At 36.6% G+C, this 20,945-nt stretch overlaps 1 protein-coding gene across 4 annotated transcripts in view; it reads right to left on the bottom strand.

The window, feature by feature from the left end:
• Positions 1-20,945, bottom strand: part of NTRK2 (neurotrophic receptor tyrosine kinase 2) — a 201,586-nt gene that overhangs the window by 94,222 nt on the left and 86,419 nt on the right. Inside the window, exons 13-14 of one of the 4 annotated variants that reach the window (XM_042826973.1) lie at positions 17,768-17,836; positions 16,827-16,903 (exon numbers count right to left, since the gene is read on the bottom strand). The exons of the other annotated variants lie outside the window; for them this stretch is intronic. Of the exons in view, the coding sequence (XP_042682907.1) occupies positions 16,866-16,903; positions 17,768-17,836 (107 nt within the window). The 3' untranslated portion in view covers positions 16,827-16,865. Of the gene's footprint in view, positions 1-16,826; positions 16,904-17,767; positions 17,837-20,945 lie in introns of those variants that run through there. 4 annotated transcript variants of the gene reach the window in all.

Below are 20,945 nucleotides of genomic sequence, written 5' to 3'. Positions count from 1 at the left end.
ATTCACACACCCCTAGTGCATTCCAAAGGTCATAATATCTGCAAGGGAAGTTTCCAGTTAAGGAAAATACCCTAGAATCCGTTAGAGGGTTGCTTTATAAAGCAAGTGGTTCCCCCAAAACCATGCAACCTACAGGATGCAGGAACAGACCAGATGCACAGATGTCTAGGTCTGGGACAGGCTGACAAGGCAGTTCACCCAAGAAACCTATTTTCCAGCACTGCAAAAGCCTGTAGGAAGAAATAAGAGGTCTGTAATTGTCCTTGTTTTGGCTGAGATCTCTTTTTTTCTTTTTTCTTTTTTTTTTTCTTTTTTTTCTCAGAGGCTTGCATTATGCCATGTTTGGGATTTTTGATGAAAACTGTGCTGTTAAAACAGGAATGTTTTCATTGTTGCAGAACAGTGCTTGCACAGAGCCAAGGACTTTGCAGTGTTTCATACTGCCCTGCCAGGAAGGAGGCTAGGCAGGGAAAGAAGGGGGTCAGAGGCAGGACAGCAGACCCAGGCTGACCAAACAGATTACACACTGTGACGTGCTCAGTGATAAAAGCTGGGGCTAAGAACAAGGAATGAGAGTAAGTTCAGAGCAGAGGTGTTTGTCTTTCCAGTACACTGCTATGCATGATGGGCCCAGCTTTCCTTGGAAGTGCCTGAACATCTGCTTGCCCACTGGAAGCAGTGAATAAATCCCTTGTTTTGCTTTGCTTGTACATACAGATTTTGCTTAAAATACTAAACTGTCTTTATCTGTCAACTTGTGAATTCTAACACTTTTATGATCTCTCCCCTATCCCATTATGGGGCAACGTGCTGCTGAGCTGCCTGCTAGGTTAAACCAGAACAGTAATGCATAGTGTTTTCCAAGTGCGGCCCATGAAGGAGGGAGGATGGGTAACCGCCCCCTCCCCCCCTTTACTTCACAGGTGATTGTCATCAAGGGTTCCACCAGCAAAGACTTGTCCTGCAGCACAGTCTCTTAAACACAATCACCAATAAATCCTCATGGTTTGTCCTCTGTGAGGCACATACTGTATTACTGCTGTTTTGGAGGCAGCAGGAGAGGCTCTGCGGCTCACTGATTTGCCTGCACTGCAGATGGGATCTTTGTCAAAGCCACAGGCAGCACGAGGAAGAATGGCCAGCTACTGTTGCCAAACCAGGCAGCCCTGGGAGAGCTAAAGCCCTCCTTCAGCTGTAGGATAAATGGTAGCCAATGAGATAGCTGCCTGCTGTCTCACAGGCATGTCTGCAGTATCTGTAGCTCAAATGATGTGCCCTATCATAAAGCATGAGGAATTTATGGCCTCTTGTTCTTGGTTGTCAAATGAAACACACATCAGAGACAAAAATCTAGCAGGAATGGGGTGTATTAATCAGTAGAAATATGTGAGCCAGAGAAGGATACAGGGCAGCAGAAGACTTGCATAGAGAAGGAAACAATATTTGTATAGTGCTAGATGGGAACGAGGAGTTACATGTCAAAATTCAGTCAAGAAAAACTGTGATAAAATGTTATGAACCTTTCCTCAGTCAGTAGAAATGCACATAAAGAAGTTCAGAAATCTCCACTTCAGGAAATTTTAAAGTTATGTCAGACAAATATCTGTTTGGAAAACTACAGGTATGTATTTTACTGGCTTGGGAAGGGAATTACGGCACCTTTTCAGCCGTATTTTTCCACGATACCAAAATGTAGACCTTGAATGGTCTTATGGAAAATGTTTTAACTCTTCAAGTGGTGACTTTCCACTCAAAACTGAGTGAGGCCTGCAGCTCAACAAATACAGAGCTTATGTATATGTTCATATATTTCACTGCATTAGCAGTTTACTTTTCCGATCTGAATGATCTGAAAAGCAATTCATCTTTGGAGATAAGAGGGAGTTGAATGGACCATTTGGAGGTGTTCCTCTCTCTGCCAATACAACAAATCAGAGATGCTGAATTTATTTCAGAATAACACCCTTCCTTAAGTGCTATTCCTGAAGCCGTGAAGCCTCACATCCTCCAAACCCCCTTCAATTATAGAACTAAAAATTACTGCTGCAGAGAAAGTGACACCCATGGACAGAGAGGCATCACCTCATTATTTCAGCCTGCTCCAGCATCACTGTACACAAGTTGTGAGATCAGATGCACAAGTTGACTGACTTGACCCTAGATGTTGGCACTCTACTGCTGTTCGCAGCCATATCCTCTTCCTTGTCAAGGAACATGCTTTATTCCCTATAGACTTCCTCTCCCTTGCTATTTTCTTTCTAACTGTTGCTGTAGTAAGCAGGAAACTGCCCAATGCAGAAAACCATTTGCACCACACTAGCTAGCTCAGCCATCCAGGAGGTGGTCACAGTACAAACCAAGATCTATCAATTTTGCTAATGCAGATTTGAAAATGAATACATTAACTGTGAAATTCATCATGAAAACACAATGGGGTTTTGGCAAAATATTAGAAGGATCATTGTTTATATTTTGCAGAGCTCTAAATAAAGCAGTGTTTCTCTTTTCTTTTCTTTTTTTTTTCTTTTTTTTACCCAAGACATTGCACAGACTATTTTCACAAAACATAGAATCATAGGATCATAGAATTTGTCAGGTTGAAAAAACCTTCAAGATCATCAGGTCCAATTGCAAAACATCTTCTGCAAAGCCAAGGAACTTTACCAAACATTTTCCTCTAATTTTTTTTCTGATAAACCTGCTCTGTTTCTTTACTGACTTCCTTCTTTTTGAAGAGTTTTGCCTTTCTCTTTATAACCATCTTTCTCTTGACTGCTTGGTTCATCAGCGCTGTCATTTTTTTTATTTTTTTTTTTAATCACACTGGATTTCTTATCTCCTTGCAGCTTCCCATCACCTTGTAAAACACTTCAGCTTGCAATTATCCACTTGTGAATACCCACTTATGGCTTCTTGTGTTGTAAGTTAGATAGAAGCATTAAATAGCTTCAGCATCAATATTCTCCATTTTTGGGATAACATTAATTTATTCTCAAACTTCCCCTTTTACAAAAACTTCAGTCATGGCTGTTTCTTAGCAACATATTGATTAGAACAGATTTACATGGAAATCAAATACTCTCAAAAAGGAAGCTGACAATATAGCCTTATTTCTGATCAGCAAAAGCAAATACTACCATGCAGAATGCAATGGTTTTTCTGTGCTAACCTAATGAACATACACAGAACAAAAGCACAAAATGAAGTAGAAGACTATATAGACAATCCTAATCAGTGTATCTCTGAGTTCATCTGCAAAAATAATTTGCTTGCCTTCAGAGGCTGCAAAACAAAGGAAACTGCACACAACCACAGTCCTCCTTTGCCCTGCTCACGAATCAAAATTGGAATCTCAATGGTCCTATACAAACAGGTCCAAACGCCTAAATCATAAAAAGCACACACATCACCTCCCGCATGCAAAAAAACTATACACTCTTACTTCATGTGCAGCAGTCCTAAATAAACAAGCATCAGACTTCATCATATGAACACAGTCACTGAGTACTTCATTCTCTGGGGTGCTCAAATTTACACAATTTCAGCAAACTGGAAGTTTTTCATTTTCAGTCTTTAGAAAAGACCTACTTTCCCTGAACATTTTTCTACACTTCACTTATTTTGCCAGATTAGTTTTTTGGTTTTTGTTTTTTGTTTTTTCATTGTTTTGTTTTGGGTTTTTTTTTCATATATTTTTTTTAACCCAAAATAATGAACTGAACTCCAACTAGCTAGTTCTTTAGGAGTACAGACAAAAACACATATGAGGATAGCAAGAAAATTTGAAATCAAATGCTAAGTGTGAAATCCTGCAAACAGAAAAATGAAACAGTAATACAAAAAAAAGTCTAATTCTCTTCACTGTAATATCAACAGAGAGTAATTTATTAAAGTGACAGTGGTGCAAAATCCCTGTGAATGTCAGTAGAATCAGGACTGCTGTATTTATATGAAGAATAACGGTATTCTTTTTTGGCAAATTAAGTCTTGTTCTGCTCTGACACTTAGTTCTGTCACTAAAAGCAGCATCTACAATATATGGCCACATATGAATTATGTTAGGAATGGGTTAAAGCAATAGATCTGTATTCTTCCCAAGAGGCAATGCCAAAAATGTAATTGCCCATATTTGTACCACTAGGTTACAAAGGATGACAGTTTCATGTCTTTCTAATGGTTAACTGAAAATCTATAAAATCCTTTTCTTTTTCTTCTGAAAAATTAATATAGGACCAAAACCTGAAATTCCAAGTGTGGTTATGCTCACACAAAAGTCCCAGGGAGAAGATTAAAAATTCTATGATTTGCTGTATGCTACCAAAAATGTAAAGGCTCTGTACACAAGGCTGCTGTTTTGATTATTAAAATTAGTGAGACCTAGATCTTTCACCTTTCATTCATGCGGTCACGCAGGGACTGAGGGAGGAGAATAAATCAGCTTGTTGGGAAGCACTTATCCCTGGGCTGGGCACCAGCAGAAGCAAATTTCTCCTACCATTTCTCCCTTCCAATCTTCTCTTTAGTGCCCAAACAGAAAAAGGAAATGGGCAGAAAAAGGAAAGAAGAAAGCCCAAGTCCTAGGCACATTTAAATACAGTGCAGCATACTCATCCTGACAAACACGCAGAATCCATGCAGGTGTTTTGTGCCTAGGTACACCCCTTGGGAAGCTTTCAACTGGGCCCTGTGACACAGAAAAAAATCATCATAAATGACAGTCTAAGAAGTGGCCTACACCTATCAGCTTTGTTGGGTTTCTGCTGAGATGACCGAGCTGCCCTGCAACAGAGAGGCACCATCCCTGGAGAGGCACTGGCTCTGTGGATGGGATGCCACACAGCCTTGGGTCTGGGGCCTGGCTACTAGCTCTCACCACTGAGTTATCTTATCTTTGGTGGCACACAGACTCATTTAAAAGAATACGCAGTTCATCAGCTGAGTGATTTGGATGTCTCTGTGCTCCAATACGACTTAAGAGAGTCCCAATTTTTCTTACTTCACCAGTCAATTTCTTCATGTGGGAGCAAAGTCCACAGAACAAAGACACAATAACTTACAAGAGCTATCTAGCCAGTCTGCAAAATGAAGAAAACCTTAAGTACTGAGCTACAAGCAACTTGTAAAATGTTAACTTAGTCTTCTAAGATTTTATGAGAAAGCAAGAATAAGAACACCATTATAATTATTAAAATGAAACTTAATTTTCAAAAGTAAGATTACAGAGGATTTCAGATATTTTCTATCACTTGCAATGCCCTTTTTCCCCACTTTCATTTCAAACTGCCAAACAATTATTGCCAAAAAGATAATATTTATACTCAGGGATATTCATTACAGTGTATAAGAGAAAAATACATGTATAGGGATCACCACCATTTAGAAAATAATGATTCAGGTACCAGCATGAAGACACTGCGGTCCCAGGTCAGAAATAAGACAGTCTTGTTGAATTAAGTCACTCATCTGCATTCAAAATCAAGTTTCTAAGTATATATTGCACACAAATTCATTCAGCCCTAACAGTAAACAGTCAATTTCTTCTGTGGGTAACACACAACAGAAATTGTAAGATAGCACTATTTCACATCTTCATAATCTTCTCAATTATCATTTTGTAGGGGAAAAAGAGTGAAATTATGGACAAATACAGCTTTTACATGAAATCTGGCTAAAACAGATTAAACACACAAATCTAACTGTTTTGGAATTAAAATTGCTTCTTTTTTTGGCATTTCTTAGTATATTTACTCCTACGAATGTTCACAGGCAGTGAATTTTATGCCCTAAAATTTGTAATTCCCACCAAGTAGGGAGTAATTGTACTTATGAATGGCAAATATTTAAGCTAGTCTCTTAGCTGATTTTTTTGTTAAGTGACCTGATTCATTTCTTTCTCAAGTCTTATTTTGACTTCCTCATAGTTTTGCATCCCATACAGATAGAGTGCTGAACAGGTAGATGTTAGCCATGTGGCATAAACAGACACATGGTGGAAAGAAGGACACAAGAGTAAGGCTGCACAAGTTGTGTTTGCAATTCCAATGCATTGGCAGCAATGACAAAAAGTTTTAGATTGTTAATTAAGCATCTAGATATTATTCAGGTACAATTTAATGTGGCGCACTAACAGTCCTCCCTAGAATCCTGAAGCAGGCAGGACCACACACACAGAATTTCTTCTGTCTGTAACTGCATTAATGACACAATATCTCAGATGAATAAACACTCCTAATTTATTTTATAGGGGAATACAGTGCTGTGCTGTATCTAAAGTCAGAGTCTGGACTTTGGTGCAGTTGAATGAGGCAGGCAAGCATCTGTACTGACTCTTTGTATCCTGCGACAATCAGGTGGCACTCCTTATGAAAGCAGTGAGCTAAATTTACACTTATATTCTGTATCAAACAAATAAATCTTACAATAGCCTGATTTACAATACCTGAACCAAGATCCACAATGCCTCTGAATGGGGAAAAAAACTCAGAAGCTTTTCTGAATTTGCCTTTCCTCTTGGAGATGTTCAAACCTTTTCTAAATAGACTGATGACAGGATAACTCAATCTCTCTGCCATCAATCCTCAGTCTGTCTGCACAGTCTGCCAAAATCTGCCATTTTCTGGCACAAGTATCTGTCCCCTGGCAATCACCAATCAAACCACTATCATGCAAGCTATCTACAAATCACCAACGGTTACAGCTGCTCTCAGCTTGTGCAAAATTCAGACCAGCTGCCAGAAGGAAAAGTATTAGCACTTCATGGTTAGGAACTCCAGCTCTCAGAGGCCAGACCACCAGCTCACTATGACAGGTGACAGCGGATGACAGGTCTCTGGCTATGCTGCTCTAATAGAGGCAGGCCTGCGTTCAGACTCCAATAAAGACTGGAGCCACAGCAGGGAATGGAAACATGGCATCCCCTTGAGAAAGGAAAAGCAGGAATGATAAATTTTTCCCTTTGTCTTGAAGAGAAAGTGTGGCTCTTTCTTTACCCAGGAAGAGATTATATCGGCTCCCAAGGAAGAGCCAGTGCTGACACATGGGAAAAGTTAACCTTACATCCCATGTAATGAGTAAAAAGCCAGCCTCTGAGCACTCTGCTTCAGAAGCCATGCCTCAAATGCCTGGTGGTTAGTCCAGAAAGGAGAAACTTGGGTAATTCAGTTAACTTACCTGATTTTGGTGCATATTCTCACAAGTCAACAAATGCAGTTTCAATGGCATGAGTCATATCTAAAAGCATTTCATGCATTGAAAAATATTGGGAAAGCCGAGCAATATCATAATGTTTGTTGTAATAACAAAGCCTGTGTTGCACAATCCTTCCCAAGGATTCTATCCTTCCCATCTGTGATTCTATTACTTTTACTGATTTTCACCCTGGGACCACCTTGGGCAGAAATGTTTGAGCTAACTGACCTCAGCACCAAGCGAGACCTCTTGAGGTAGTGTTACAACTGGCCTCATGGCACATGTCTTTAGAACACTTGCTTAGGAAGCAAGGTCTGTGTAAGGATGCCTATGGGAATAAAGGCATGATGAAAACTCAGCATGGAGTGACAATGAACTGAAAGAAACATCACCTGGCTTGGCCAAATGCCTATACAGAACTACTTGTTTTCTTCAAACATGTTCCCTGAAGCAGAGATGAAGTGTTCATTACTGAGGCATTACTTTCTTCAGTATTGTACACACTGAAACTCTGCTAAAACTCTTCCAGGATAAAACACAGCAATTCTTCAGTAAGATAACACTAGTCATCAAGAAACTGCATAAAGAATTGCCCATCTGCTTCAAAGACTTTCATCATTTTCTTTTCTTTTACTTCTCATATCCAATATTAATTACTAAGTCATTGAGGAAGTCATTGATGACCTGCACTGTCATCAAAATCTAGCTCCCAGCACACTTGCATATTTCCTTTTTGTTGATCAGCCCTCTTGGGAAAATGCCATGAGTAGAGCAACCAGTTGAATAATCTGCTTTATTTGGATGTGTAAATAGGAGAGTACGTCTGCATGGCAAAAGCCATGTGCTGTAACATGAAGGTATGAAAGATACTACCACATTCTTATTCTAACTCATCCAACGCACTGTTTGGGATTTTATTTTGTAATTATTATTGTGATTATTGTTACTATGCCAGACACCAGTACAGACTAGGAGATGAGTGGCTGGGGAGCAGCTCAGCAAGAAGGGACCTGGGGGTGCTGGTGACAGCAGCTCAGTGAGAGCCAGAAGTGAGTCCTGGAAGCTAAGGGTGCAAACTGCAATTAGGATGCATTAAAAATCGTACAGCCAGCTGCCCAAAAGAGGTGATTCTCCTGTTAAATTTAGTATTGGTGTGATCTCATCTTGAAAATTGCTTGCACTTCTAGTCTTCACAAGATATAAAGGATATTAAGGTCCTTGCAAGCATCCACAGAAGGGGAACACAGCTGGTAACGGGGCTGGGAGACATGCCCTATGAGGAGAGGATTAGGGCATGTGGGCTGTCCAGTCCAGAGCAGATGCGGCTGAGAGTTGACCGCCCTGGTTTCCCTATCCCCCTGAGGAGAGGAAGCAGAGGAAAGTGCCAGACTCTGCTCCTGGGAGCCGATCACAGGATGTGGGAACAAAGCTCTGACACGGGAGGATCAGACTGGATATTAGAAAAATTAGAAAACATTTCTGTACCATGAGGGTGGTCATATGCTGTCACAAGCTTCCAAGAGAGGTGGTAGATGCCCCATACTTGTCAGTATTCCTCTGAATTATTCTATTCTGTTCTGTTCTATTCTAGGAACTATACCTGAAGTTTGCTATGATGAAAAATGCAGTAGTGGCATCGAAAGGATTATTGGAATAAAACACAAATTTTCAAAATACAGTAGAGAAACAAACTGTATAAACAAAGCAAACAAATGCTTTTAAGTTACTGTTTTTCAACTACCAGAAAAAGCCATTCACTTTAAACACAATATTATCTTGTGTACCAAATGAGAACTGTAACCCAAATTCATTTTCAGCTCAATTTCAAATACACCTTTCTGTCCTCTTTACCCACACTCTCCTGTTGCCATACACTCTGAATTGCAATTTTGTGTTGTGAAGGGACTATTTGGTTGAAATTCCATTTTCTGTTTACAGATCATAATGACAGTCTGTCTACTCTATTGCCAACTCTGCTCTGATGACGAAAGTCCAAGAGCTCTGGGTAGCAAATTGGAAGCCAAACAAAACACTATCATTTAAACACAGAGTGTCCGTCAGCTTCAGCGAACTAGCTACAGAACACTTAGCTTAGAAACTTGCATACAGTATTTGCTTTTCACAGGTATAACACATTGCCCAAGAAGTATTTCTTTAGGATTATATGAATATCAGAATCAAGTTTTTGTGAATTTACAATCACCTCATAAAACCGCAAAATATGAAGACCTGCTTATGTGCAGAATTGTGTTTATTTTTGTTTTAGGGCCTGATTACTATTAACCTGTAGAAAGATGCATCAACAGATCAACCTGAAAATGATTTTTAAATTTACTTTACATTTAATATAGTACAACTATAGTAATCTTTAAAATTTGCTTTTTACATGTAAATGAAGAAAGTGCATTGATAAAACAATTTAAGGTATTAATAACTAATACAAGCTGTAATACACTTTTCCTCATTAAAAGAAGAAAAAAGAAAGGCAAGTATTTACAATAATACTGCTAAGTTACAGTTCATATTTATTTTTTAAAAAAATGAATCCTTGTTTGCATTTTTAAACTAATTTGGATTGTTAAACTCAGGAACATTAAGTATCTATGTTACTATTTATCCTGTTTACTTCCCAATTTGCAGGTCTGCATAAATGGCTACTTTCACTTTTACTTCTACTTTGCCCCCTTTTTAATTGTTCACTTTAGATGGTGACCTTGTTTTATTGAGGATGTAAATTTTGTAATACAATATTTCAATGTTAAGCTCTGTTACCATTCAGAAAATATCCAATAAATGACTGGATTTGGCATGTATCAAAGACTTTGTTTTATTTGCATACTTTCTTTAAATAATTGCATCATCCAGTGCCATCAATATCATAATAATTTACCTTTAGTAGCAAGTCTTATTAAAAGTGTCTCCAAAGTGAATGGGTATCAAGCCTGCCTTTTATAAGGTGGCAATACATCATAATTATTTAAAATTGTTTAAAATACATTATGATGAAAAAGTCCACATGGGTATATAAAGCAGTTTGGGTAAAATACTCAAAATACTGTGATCTCATTGAGAAAAATGTGACCAAACACTTCACTGACAAGAAAAGGAACATGTAATACAATATCCACATCTGCTACAAAAGAAAAAAAAATTAAAAATGTGTGTGTGAGAGAGAGAGAGAGAGAATAAAAACTTAGGATGAAACTGTGACAAAACAGTTCCAAAGTTCTTATGTTGTGTATTCTGTTTCAATAGGTCTAATAAGAGACCCAAACAGTTCAGCCCAATAAACAGAAGATCCAAACCAAAACACACCCTTCAAGTCACAGCTCAGATGTTTCGTGAAAACAGTTTTTAAAACCATCATGGTATGCTTGAGCATTCAACCATACCACTGTTTCTATTTAAAAGTTCTGAGTAGAATAAATAATAATAAGTAGAATAAATAGTGGTCTGAAATGTAAAACTTGCTGTCTTATGATCAGTGGCTGAATACAAAGTCATTTGATCTGAATAACTTCATGTCGTATTAAATGTACATTTTAAACACAGGTGCATTTATATAAAATTAAATAGACATATGATTATCATTCAAAGGTGTTTGCTTTGTTGCTTTCTTTTCTAAAGAGGGAGTTTTAAAAAATGTATTAAAAATCATTCATGATGCTATAAAGAGTTGAGTCTTGCAAAATATCCGAAAACAAAAGCAAGAATAAGCACATATATAACAACAGATATCAGCTGAGGAACTCCACAATTCAGGTATTTTCCAATATAGTACAAAATTTCTAAAATAGTAAACATAAGCATTTTACAGTGAGTGAAAGACACAATGATAATGGATTATAAAACTTTATTGGCCTGTTAAAAATAAGTTTGTCAAATACACTTCTTTAAAGTATGGATTGTCTAAAGTGTTACAGTAGCACTTGGCAATAAAAACAGTCATTGTCCGTTATTTACAAGACATGTAAAACAGTTTCAATGTGCAGAATTAGAGAGGAGAGAGAGGGAGCAAAAATTCATAGCCTGCTGATGGATTACAGCAAACTTTTTTTAGGATGTTGTTAAGGTGGAAGACATTTTTATTTTATTATTTGGAACGTTAATTTTTTCAGCATCTGAAAGATATGTTTGAGTACAGAATGTTTAACTTCTGTATCTTGATACCAACTGAATAAATTTCTTCCTATTTTTACATTGAACCTAAACCTAAGAAATATCTAAATGTAGGACTCCAAATGGCAGAAGAATACATTTTAAATGTGTTTACCAAAGTCAATCACAGGTTGCACAGTGGCATGGGAGCTCTGCTCCATAAATATCAAGGAATTAGTTACATTTAAAAAAATAAAAAAATAAAGAAAGAAAAAGTCAGGATTTCTTTTCCTATTTTATGGACATGCCTAGAAAGTGCACCAAATTCTTCTTACATCAAGGAAAAATTAAAACCATTGGAAGAAAGCCACAACTTTCATCTCTTTCTTGATCAGGTAGTTCCCTGAATAACTACCTACGTGATTGTTCTTGTCATTCCAGACAATGAAGGAGGTTACACTGAACACACATACAAGGAGAGAAATCTTCTAAATTAATATGCGTCTACTCAGTAACATTTCTGTGCACTGCTGCCTCTAGGGACTACTGACCTTCAGAATGAAAACATTTTGACTCTGTACTGTCTTCAAATTTACACCAGACCAGAGCACGTGTGCTTATTGATCACATTCCTTGCAGCTGAAAAAATACAGCTAATCATGGGAGAATCATAGTAAAATTTCAAGGATGTGGTAGGCTTGTATCAAAACAATACATATCATACTATGGACTCTTTCAATTTATCTTTTTTTTCGTGAATGGCTAAATTTCTGAAACTGATTCCTAATGTAAAATATGAATAACTTCCACGTTATTAAAGACAGCAAGCTCTTCTACAAGTACAATCAAACAACTTTCATACCTGTGAAATTCAATACCTATACTTATTTCCAATTCTCTCCTATTTTAATACCAAATTTGTACATGCACAAGAAAAACAGAAAAAAATGAAAGCCAGATTCAAAAGTTTGGGCATATGCACTTACATGTAAGTAGGGGAATGGAATGGACAGTGAAACACTGTGAAATACATGATATCAGTATTCTCTGCACTCCTCATGGTGTATAGTTCTCAGTACTTCCAAACATCAGTAAACTCTTACTATGGAGACTGGATGACAAAATCTCAATGTGGCTCAATGCAGGCTCAATATGGGCCTGCATTATCATCTGGACTACTTTACTCTGTCACACGGTGATGGCAAAGCCCTTCCAAAGGATATTCAAAGACCTTGCACATCAGGGAAGATGTGAGTTTACAGCACATGAAGAAGGAGGACGATTAAGTCTGTCAAGAATGGTACAAAAGGAATGAGAGAATCACTGAAAACCATAAAGAAGAAACAGAGAGTATAATGAGAAAGAAGAACAAGAAAGTAAGTTAAAAAAAAATGTTCAGGTAAGCTTTGGGAGTTTTCTTCTGAAAGGGACATAAAATATTTACGTCCCTAATTTATGAATAGATTTTGAATAATTGAAAATGTTAACTGTGCAACAGGAAAAGGAGTGCTGAATTGGAAAGATGTCAAAAAAGAACACCTTTCCTATTTGTTTGTTAACTTTACAAACTTTACAAACTCCATTAACACTTTCAAGCATGCAAACAGTTGCATACAAAGTTCTACCCTTAATGCCCGCCATCAACAGTCAGCATGTCATGCACAACCAATGAAGGTCTCAGAAAAGGAGCCTTTGTACGAATGCTGTTGTGGAGAGACTTGGTAGGAAGTGTATTGGTCATTTCTATGTGGCAGACTTCCATAATGCTTTTAGTCTTTGAAAAATGGTGTTTAAGGAGTGTCTGCACCATAGGGAAGAAATGGATTTTTAGTGCTTCAGCCCAATGTCAAAGAAGAGCGAGCAATTTCTGTGAAAGCTATTTGAAACAGAATCAAAATTACTTCCAACTAGTTGTCCCAGGTTTTCTTGGCACTATCTGCTGCCCCCAAGGATCTTGCTCCCGCTGAAATTAATGGCTTTCTAGAACTGCTGTGTGGGAGAGACCCAGCTGCTAGTCAAAGGCGTTGGAAAGGACGAGGTGTGCCTTGCTACCCACACACATAGCAGATGTGTCACAGTAACCTTGCTGACAGTGAGTTCTGTGACTTCCGCCAAAAAAGGACATAGTCCCAAGCACCTTTCTGCAGGAATAGCCTTCCTGTGGGCACCCACCTCACTTGATGCCTGACTTGATGTGGTAGACAACTGCAGCAAGGGTAATGCAAACTTGGGGCTCTGCCTTGGAGCAATGTACTCCTTTCCAGTCTGAGCTGACCACTTCCACCAAGTTCAGCTGGAATGGGTTTATTTAGCAGCCTTGGTTACATTCCCTGTCTCACACCAAAACAGCCCCAGGACTCCTTCCAGTCCTGCAGGTAATCTGCCCATTTAGATGTTCAACAGTTTATCTCAGTACTTTTCTGAATACATTAAACTCCAATTTAAAGCAAATTTGAGCATAAATCCCTTCTAGCAGAACATTAGGGATATGTTTTTATTTTAGGTTTTATGTCTGGCATATTGGAAAAAAAAATAGCAGATCTGCCTTTAAACATTTCATAGCTTTTTTTTATTGCTTAGTGAAACAATATAAAAGCTTTTTAGTATCAAATCCTTGATGTTCAGCAATTTTTACCATGTTAATGGTTCCTGCATGATTCTTAGTTTGAGTGTCACTTTGTTTTAAGGAGGTCAGGAATTTATAATTAACTCAGCCCTTTCCAAACAAACACCATTTGAGCAGATCGGAATCTGAACAGTTAAAAGCAATGTCACTTACAGTCCAGCTGAAAAACAGGAGCTAGTAGGTACTATAACTACCACATTAGAAGTTTAACTCCCTTAGCTTTAAGAGGCTCTGGCCACGTACTGAAACCATTTTAGAAGCGCATTCTCTTCTTCCACTAAGCATTAAACATCTGCATTAAGACATAATTAGTAACAAATCATGTGCTGTAATCCATGAGGTTCTGTGAATATTTGCATCAAATAACAGTGCACTGAGTGGCTAATATAAAAGATAATACAAAATACTTAAAAAGGAAATTCTACAATATATGTATAAATATATATTTTGCTGGTGCATAAATCAGTTCTGGTTTATTAAAGTTACCTCCATGATTACATAAAATCCAAAATACTGTGAGTACATGCTGAAATACTTGAAGGTCCAACCTACTCCTATATGATAAAGATGAACTGCAAAGTGCTACAAAATAAATTACAAAATAGTATGTGAAATCCCAAATCAATATCTGTGTACATTTATGCATATAAATATATCAAATCATAAAGAACTACCATTTAAAATGAAATATTTAAAAAAATCATCTCTCAAATTCCAACTTGGCAAGTCTGTGTTTTCCCTGACAAAAGAAAAGGGATTAGACTCTCACCTCATTTATTTGGCAATGAATTGTGAAAATATAACTGAAATATGCTGTGTTCCAGCATAATTTAAGACCAGAATCTGGGCTACTGGATCAAGCTCTGCTTGTGATCCAACTTATACCTGATGTAACTCCACTGACTTTTGTTCAAATATTGATTATCTAAATGATTTGCTATTAGTTTAGAATCATCCCGGTGGCTTTGGATATTATTTCAAAATGGGAAAAGTAAGCAATAAATGCGAGAATAAAATAATTAAAAGAAAGTTAAAGAAGAATCAGTAGCAGAATAGAAAGTATCACCCTAAACTCAGATAATTTCCACATAGACTTAGGGAAGAAAAAAGGCAGATATTCCCAATATATTTTTCTGAGAAATGGCAGAACACTTGCTGGCATTTAACTTCACACAAGGAGTATGACTGATATCTTCAATTGTTGCCACTCTCTCCCAAAATCACCAGAGAATTTGCAGGGTGACAAAGACACCACGATTCCTAGATCATCATTAGACTCCCACCTCTGCCCTCTTCTTTAATGTCATGTGTTAAAAAACACACATTTGGAACAGATTTTGGAGAAGGCAAGAAAGCAATTTAGCAATTGCAGCTCCCATTCCCTGGTCAATTACAAGAGAAAGGAAATATCTCACTACATAGACCCTGAAGAATTCAAATGTGGACATACTTATTGACTAATAAGGACATTTGCAAAACTCGAAGAAAGAACTTGGATGTCAGAGACTGAAGAGAATATTTTAAAAAAATCAAAGAACTAGGAGTTTTTAAAGGCAAAAAGTGATAAAGTATTTGGAAAAAGAACAAAAGGGCCAAGAAAAGAAAAAAGAAGATAGAATATACACTCTTGTAGAAAGAGAAGGATAGAGTATACTTTAAAAAATCATTGATGTTGACAACAGCTTTTCAATAAAAAAGTGAAAATGTCTGAAATTTGAAAAAAAAAAAAGCAAAAAAAAAAAAAAAGAAAAGTAAATATAGAAAAAATAATATAATCCTTTGCTTATTTCTCAAGAAATTAAAATCAAAAGCTCAGAAATTCAATCAAAATTCATAGAAATATATTCACCTATCTCAGTACTTTGCTGCTAATCTTCCTAACTAACTTTCAGCTAAAATAACAGAACTTCACCTTTCCTAAGAATATTCCTTAAACAGAAAAGATCAAATTTTATGCTCAGGACTTTATAAGTAAGCATAAAGATGAAAATGTATGTCTAACAATATACCAAATGCATCCCTGTTCTTGCAAAATGCTTGTGCCTTTGCAAACCTTCCTTGTTATTGTAAAGATTCCTGAGGACAGTACACTTTTCTTTAAACATTTGAATATTCCTATAAACATACAGTCTGAAGGACCAACAATATAGTGTTGTTACTCTTGTTCTTGGCTCAGAATCAGAATTCCAGACTACTAAAGCTTTGTGCTCTTACGGACAATATTGAATAAGCGTAGCTGACTGAATGATTAAATGATGGCAGTGGTTCAAAACCCAGAACAGTGATGAACATTGGATATTGCTCTCGTTATCCATACAGCTCAGACTCAGCATCTACCTGGCAAAGTCAGTGGAACTACATATATAAATATGACTTACAGGGCCAACTCTGCAATTTGCTGCTTTAGTATTTAAGACTATATCCTCAAAATATACACAAACTTAGCTTTGAGTATGTCAGCATTCCCCTAAAATCAATGGATTTATACACATACTTAAAGTGTTTGTGGAAGAGTTTTATGATCCATTTATGCAAAAATACAAGTGCAACTTTGCAGTTCACCTTTGATAAATATTATTTATAAAAACAACATCTTTCTAGTTAAGTTCAAACAGGAAAAAAAAATTGACATAGGAAAACAATATAATGTAATTTCATCTCAAAGACATTTTGAAGACACAGTGAGGACAAGGCAATAGGAAAGAGTGTGGTAGCTTATTTCTGGACTTTCTTGAATTTTATAGCTGCCTCAGGGCTTAGCTTTGCCCCGTTCTTGAAAAACAGCTACTGGCTTGAAAGTACTTCTAGAGTTCTCCAAACAGAACCAATGCCTAAAAAAGAAGTCCAAGGGAGGTGGCACTTCACTGGGCAAGAACTGTCCACACCCTAGTGTGCAGCATACAGCTTCCACACCAAGCTCAACAGCCCCTCTCTCATCTTTTTCATATTTCATTTACCCATCCAGTGGGATCTTATGAAATAAAACAAAACCTAAAAGAAACAAAATAAAATATGAGAAATCATGCTATGAGAAAAAGTCAAAGAAAAATTAATAAGTCCAAACACAAATGGATACTTGACAATCAAACATATAAACATGAAATGCATTTAAAGCATATACAAAATGTGAAATAAAAGTGGCACATGAATTATGAAAATGACAAAGTTAGCTCTATCTTGAGGCCAGAATTTTATTCATCAATTAAAAATGTATAATGTTACTCATTTGTCTTTAATATGTCTAAATGTACATAATGAGCTGTAATGCAATCAATCTGGAAATCTGCAGCCAAGGCCTGCACTTTGAACTAGCAGACAAACTTCAGCCAGAAGTCCTGCCTTGTCCAAAGGACTACAGTGAGTAAAATCATAATCAGGTTTATGTATTCTATATATTTGGATTGGTCTATTAACTAATTGAGAAATCCAGCTATGCCACAAAGTTATAGTTACACAACAATGGGGTCCTCTGTAATCTTTGATTCGTGCCTTCGGTCATGCAGATAATCCTCTCTCTCTGCTCCAAATAGATTTCTGCACTTACTGTCATCAAATAACTTTGCAATGGCAGAAAAAAAAATATTAAACTGGGGAAAATGTTATTTAGCTGTCATTTAACTTATTGTCTCTGAATATCAAAAGAAACTTGAAAATCAAAACATATATATGATGAAACAGTGAAATACAACTAAAGCCCCCTAGGTCATGTTCCGTTCTTAGGTGAAGGAGAAATCAGAAATTAAAATGTTCACCTAATGTTGAAACATTACCTGATCATCTAAGGCTATTTTAAAGCTATATTCAGCCATATTTGACCCTACAGGATAAATGCTTCCTAGAACAGCGTTCTCTTACCCAGTCTGTTGTTATCTGATGCAGTTGAGTTATTATGTACACCACTGTTCACAGTCACCATTACTTGTTCTAATGACATTTGGGAAAAAAAAAACAACATGTGAGACTTGTACTGTTATGCTGTAAATGTAAACTTCCTAAGTAGGTTTTTTTTTATTATTATTATTTTTTTTTTTTTGGTCAGTGTCTTTTTTTTCACGTTGCTTTAGTAAATTATCAATATTTATGAAGAGCTGAAAACTTAAATAACAACTCAGGGCCAAATCTTGATTTGCTTGATATGCTTACATTATCAGCTTCACAAGAATTGAATTTGACTGTTAGTAATTAAGTAGCAATTAATAACGTATTTACATTGCACTTTCTTGCTTGTTTTATTACTTTCACCCTGGATGCAAGTGATGGCACACTCAGAAGATGAAATTTCTAGTTTTGAGCCACTGCCCACTCCCAAAACTGTGTGTCAAAATTATTTCATCTGAAATAATTGATATGATTCAGTGTAATGCATCAACAAACCAGATCAAACCAAACCAGAAACAACTAAAGAAAAACAAACAAATGAACAAACAAACAAACAAACAAACAAACAAGAAGTGGCTAATTTTCCAATTAAAATATAACTTAACAGTCCACTGCAGAGTGAAGATAAATGCACAGTTGCAAAGTATATCAATCCTCATGATAGCATATACAAGTGGCAAACTGTCTAACGAATTTAAGGAAGACTGAGGATTTTTGAGGCTGTACAAATGTGTCAGGCTCTTCTGGTCCTTTTGTTAGAATTTTCACTACATCACTGCAGTTAATCATTATTTCCATGGTAATCTTCTAAGAGATGTGGAGAAGTTAAGGGTTAGAGGGGAAAAAAGAAGCATCATCATGATTTTGTCAGCCTGGCACTGAAAGCTACTGTATGGTTAATACCTTCCCTTTGAAGTTCTCAGGCCATGCAAAGCTCCTATGTGGAATCTTGGTTTCTTATAGTTCTGATTCTACATACATTCATCAAGATTAAAGCAAAGGACAGATACATCTATTTACATAAATACACATATCTGTAACACTACAGCAAATCAATGAAGTGAAAGTTGTCTAGTCTTTTAGTTTGTTTCTTACCTAGACTGTTGCAATCACAGTGAAATCAAACTGCTGTGTTTAAAGTAACATTTTTATATTCATTTGAGAAGTTCTTAATTGATGAACTACTCTTAAATTTCTAGCATTGTGCACAACGTAGGTAGATAGTGTCTGCTTATATTCTGAATTGCAACTCTACGAATGTTAGCAACACTAGTAGTTTTAAGTGTTTTCAGAAGAAAAATACAGTACAGAAAGCAAGATCTAGGGACCTGAGCGAGAGTTGTTGACAAGAGTCAATAAAGTCACGGTGGAGTGCTACAAGTCCTATTGAAGGCACAGGTTTAATGACAATAAATAGATTTTGAAAGAGAAATAAAAGGGCTAATATCTCAGTCTACAAAACTGACTACTGAAGTGTTCATGAGCACAAATATCTATTACCTATTCTACCGTAAAACTGATCCAAAATTACATTCCACATAGCAGTAACTTATTTATTTCCCAGACAGAATAACTGGAACAACTTTTTACAGGGAATTACTATTTTACATGAACATAGTCAAACCCTAATTCAGAATGCAATTTCAAGTCAAATACAATGAACTTTTTACAGCAGAAACCAAACCTCCAAAGCTAAATTTACAAACACTAAGAGGAGTTGCCACACTGTAATAAATTTCTAGAGGTTAAGACATGTGCTCAACGTGTAGAAGACCAGATGATTTGTTTCTGAGTGCTCCAATTACAACTCTCTAAGAACAGAAGTATTTCTCTAATTCTGTGCATCTGGCTCTTATTTCTTTCACTTTTCTTATGTGTTCCTTGACAACAACAAAACAAACAAAGTCTTATTTTGTGTGTAATGAAGCAATTTGAGGAAACTGAAATGTTTCAGGTTTTCATTCTGGAGAGAAAAGAAAAAAAAAGAGGAAAGAAGAAGGAAAAGAGAGGGATTGAAAAGAAAGAGGAAAGGCAGAGGATAGGGGTCACAGCTCTGACAAGCCACAGGTGTAAAGGAAAAAAGGACTGAAATATAAAGATACAGAAATTGCACAAGAGTGCTTCAAAAATAGTTCCAGGAGAAGAAATCTACAAATGCATTAAGCAGCAAGCAATCTGGATTTAATTTTTACACTTACTCTTTGACTATTTGGAGTAACAGAAGTAATAGAAGCAAAATATTATGTGCAGTGGGTTTTGAGAAGATTATTTGTCATGTCCTAACTGCTTCTCAGAATTCAACAGAGTCTGTTGGACAGGTTGAGGCAAAACCCTTTGGCCCTATTTGGTGCCAGGGCATTGGATTCTGCCAGGACGCTGGATTCAGAGTTTAATGTTAGTGTAAGAAAAACACGGCAGTTATGTAAACTGACACTCAGACTTGTAGAGAAAGTACACAAAAGAATAAAAACTAAAAAACTCGATAAAAATGGAAGAGAGAAAAACGCTATCCATCTTCCCCTTATAAAGAATTACAGAAATTCATTCATCATTTAAGTGAACGTTATGTGTCTGTCTCCCTCAAATGCAAATGTCTTGAATGTAATGGAAAAAATACAAATTATTTCAAAACATAACCCAGTAGTACATTTATTCCAGTATCAGTTTGTCATTCAGAGAGTTCAGAATTCATTATTAGTCTTAATACAAATTTGTATCCATTACTGATAGTAACGAATAGTAATTCTGCAATATACTATTTTGAAAACAACATATTTACATCTATCTGTTCTTTTCCAAAGAGAATGTGCTAAATAAAGTGCAGCATAAATTATGTTACTAATACAGATCCAGCTGAGCCAAGAATGAGGATTTTATTATTATTTTTTTATCTTACAGTTTACTTTCTGTAATCTGGAAGTGCTGCAAACCATCTCAGGAGTTTTGTAAATCCATCACTCAGATACTAAATAATCTGTAACCTCCTAAGAGTTTACTTTCCTTGAGAGCTTGATAAAATCTCTTTAAGACCAAATGCTTTTAGTTTTTCTATTCATTGTATTAACATCCTCATTGTTCAGAAAAGAAAGAGAGAAAGGAAGGAAGGAAGGAAGGAAGGAAGGAAGGAAGGAAGGAAGGAAGGAAGGAAGGAAGG

The sequence above is a fragment of the Centrocercus urophasianus genome, unplaced genomic scaffold (genome assembly GCF_019232065.1).
Source record: "Centrocercus urophasianus isolate 14NV4802_14NV808 unplaced genomic scaffold, USGS_Curo_1.0 seq_27, whole genome shotgun sequence".
Classification (NCBI taxonomy): domain Eukaryota; kingdom Metazoa; phylum Chordata; class Aves; order Galliformes; family Phasianidae; genus Centrocercus; species Centrocercus urophasianus.
The sequence above is the reverse complement of the archived record's forward strand: the minus strand, read 5'-3'. Positions and strand labels throughout refer to the sequence as shown.